The sequence below is a fragment of the Eurytemora carolleeae genome, unplaced genomic scaffold (assembly GCF_000591075.1).
Source record: "Eurytemora carolleeae unplaced genomic scaffold, Eaff_2.0 scaffold1045, whole genome shotgun sequence".
Taxonomy (NCBI): Eukaryota; Metazoa; Arthropoda; class Copepoda; order Calanoida; family Temoridae; genus Eurytemora; species Eurytemora carolleeae.
This window is the reverse complement of record NW_019396947.1, coordinates 91,324-93,183: the sequence shown is the minus strand read 5'-3', so window position 1 is coordinate 93,183 and position 1,860 is coordinate 91,324. Positions and strand designations below refer to the sequence as shown.

General features: G+C 31.5%; 1 protein-coding gene across 1 annotated transcript in view; it reads right to left on the bottom strand.

The window, feature by feature from the left end:
• Positions 1-1,425: 1,425 nt before the first annotated feature.
• LOC111710405 (uncharacterized) overlaps positions 1,426-1,860 on the bottom strand; it is a gene marked incomplete in the record, with an annotated part of 23,082 nt that continues 22,647 nt past the window's right edge. Inside the window, 1 exon segment of the mRNA XM_023484485.1 lies at positions 1,426-1,550. Coding sequence (XP_023340253.1) covers positions 1,480-1,550 — 71 coding nt within the window.

Genomic DNA, 1,860 nt, shown 5'->3' with positions numbered 1-1,860 from the left:
CTCTCTAGTTTGTTACTGCTGCACTGTGCCCCCTCTCTAGTTTGTTACTGCTGCACTGTGCCCCCTCTCTAGTTTGTTACTGCTGCACTGTGCAGTATGTACCTTTTGACACTTTTAGATTAAAAGTGAAGTTGTTTTAAAACTTTTATTTTAATTGAAAGTTAAGTAATTTAAAGGATTTTTCGTAAAATTGTCCATTCCTTTTAATGCAAAGGTTACGGTACAGGGCGTTTGTAAGGCTAATTTTTTTTTTACTTGAAAGAGCCAATAACATTTTTTGTACAGTTAGGGTTTTCCACAAAAGATGTGACTTCAGAGATGACCATGTGGAATTAATTCATTCTTATTTCTTAACATTCTTAGCTTCCAGCTGCCTTACACGTATATAATGATTTTTACCAAATCATTAAATAAACCTTAAAGAGATCATACAGGGTGTTTGCACAAAACATGACAGTTGGTAAATAGTTTTTAATGTCTTCTTCCACATATTGTAAAAGATATTTGCAGAATGCAGATTTTTTCTTTAAAAAATGTTATTAGTCTCTTTAGCATCAAAGAACTTATCAAATTATGGGATAAGACATTTCAAACAATTCACCAACTGTCATGTTACGTGGGACACCCTGTAGGTCAAGGCAGTATATATCTCATATTATACTTCTATAAGAGTGCTGGTCAACGTTCCGTTAACGGAAGATTATATTAACCAACGGCAAAATCCGTTAATTTTGAAATCGTTCACAAACGAAAAAAAACCATTTCAGCAAAAAAGAACGAAAAATAAATAGAGAGAATGGATGTTTTTTTTTAATAAATATTTTCTGTCTAAAATTGCCTGACACTGAATTTTTCCTAATGGTGTTTTTTAAAGTGTTTTATTCTTTTCAGCGCTATTTTTGCACGAGATAATCGTTAACGGATATTGATTTCTAAAATATATTCCGTTAATGTCGTGATAAGATTGAGATCGTTGAAAAACGGTAATATTAAAAAGAACGGAAAATACCGTTAACTGAACAGAATGTTAAGGACGAACGGATATATATTAAGTCGGTGAACAAGTGTTAACGAACGGTTTGAAAAAGTCTGAACGAGCCCAACCCTATACCTTGTAATGGCCTTATTGAAATATTTTCAAATCGTTATTACAGTTTCAACCTTTGTGGGTGACTCTGTATCGGAGAAAAAATTGTATGTTTTTATTGTATTTTTCTGACGTACTTATCTTATTCATTTATTAAGGTTAGATGTTTATATTTTATTGAAAGATGCTGACGCCAGAACTTGTTTTATGAATCTCAGGATCAAGCATTATTCTCCATCGTATAAAGACCTAGTATGCTAGGAATTATTCTTTTAGAAAAGTTGAAAATGGAAAATTTGAAAAAAATATGATTTTATTTTTATTGAATAAATCAAGAACTAACAAGAAACAAGAAACAAAGGATACAATTATAACATTAAATATTCTAATTTTCACAAGTTTTTTTCAAACATATAAACAGGTTGGTAGTGCCAGGGTTCATGTGGTGCAGGGGTCCGCGTACCTAAATTCATAAAATTGAATCATGGCGAAATTTGAAAAGACTTTCAATTAAAAGAGTGGAATAAGGGTAATGTAGTTTCAATCTTTGATTACATATACATGATTATGTAATGGTACAGAGCATAGATAAAGATAGATTGCGCATAAGACGACATTTTTCATCTTGAAAGATATAAATGTACAGAGATGTTTTAAAGATATTCCTATTATATAGATTAACTAGGTCGGTTGTGAACATTGGCTGTTCTTATGTCATTGAGTACTTGTGGTGTACATGAGTTCTGTAGAGAGAAATTTAAGTTAGTTTAGTC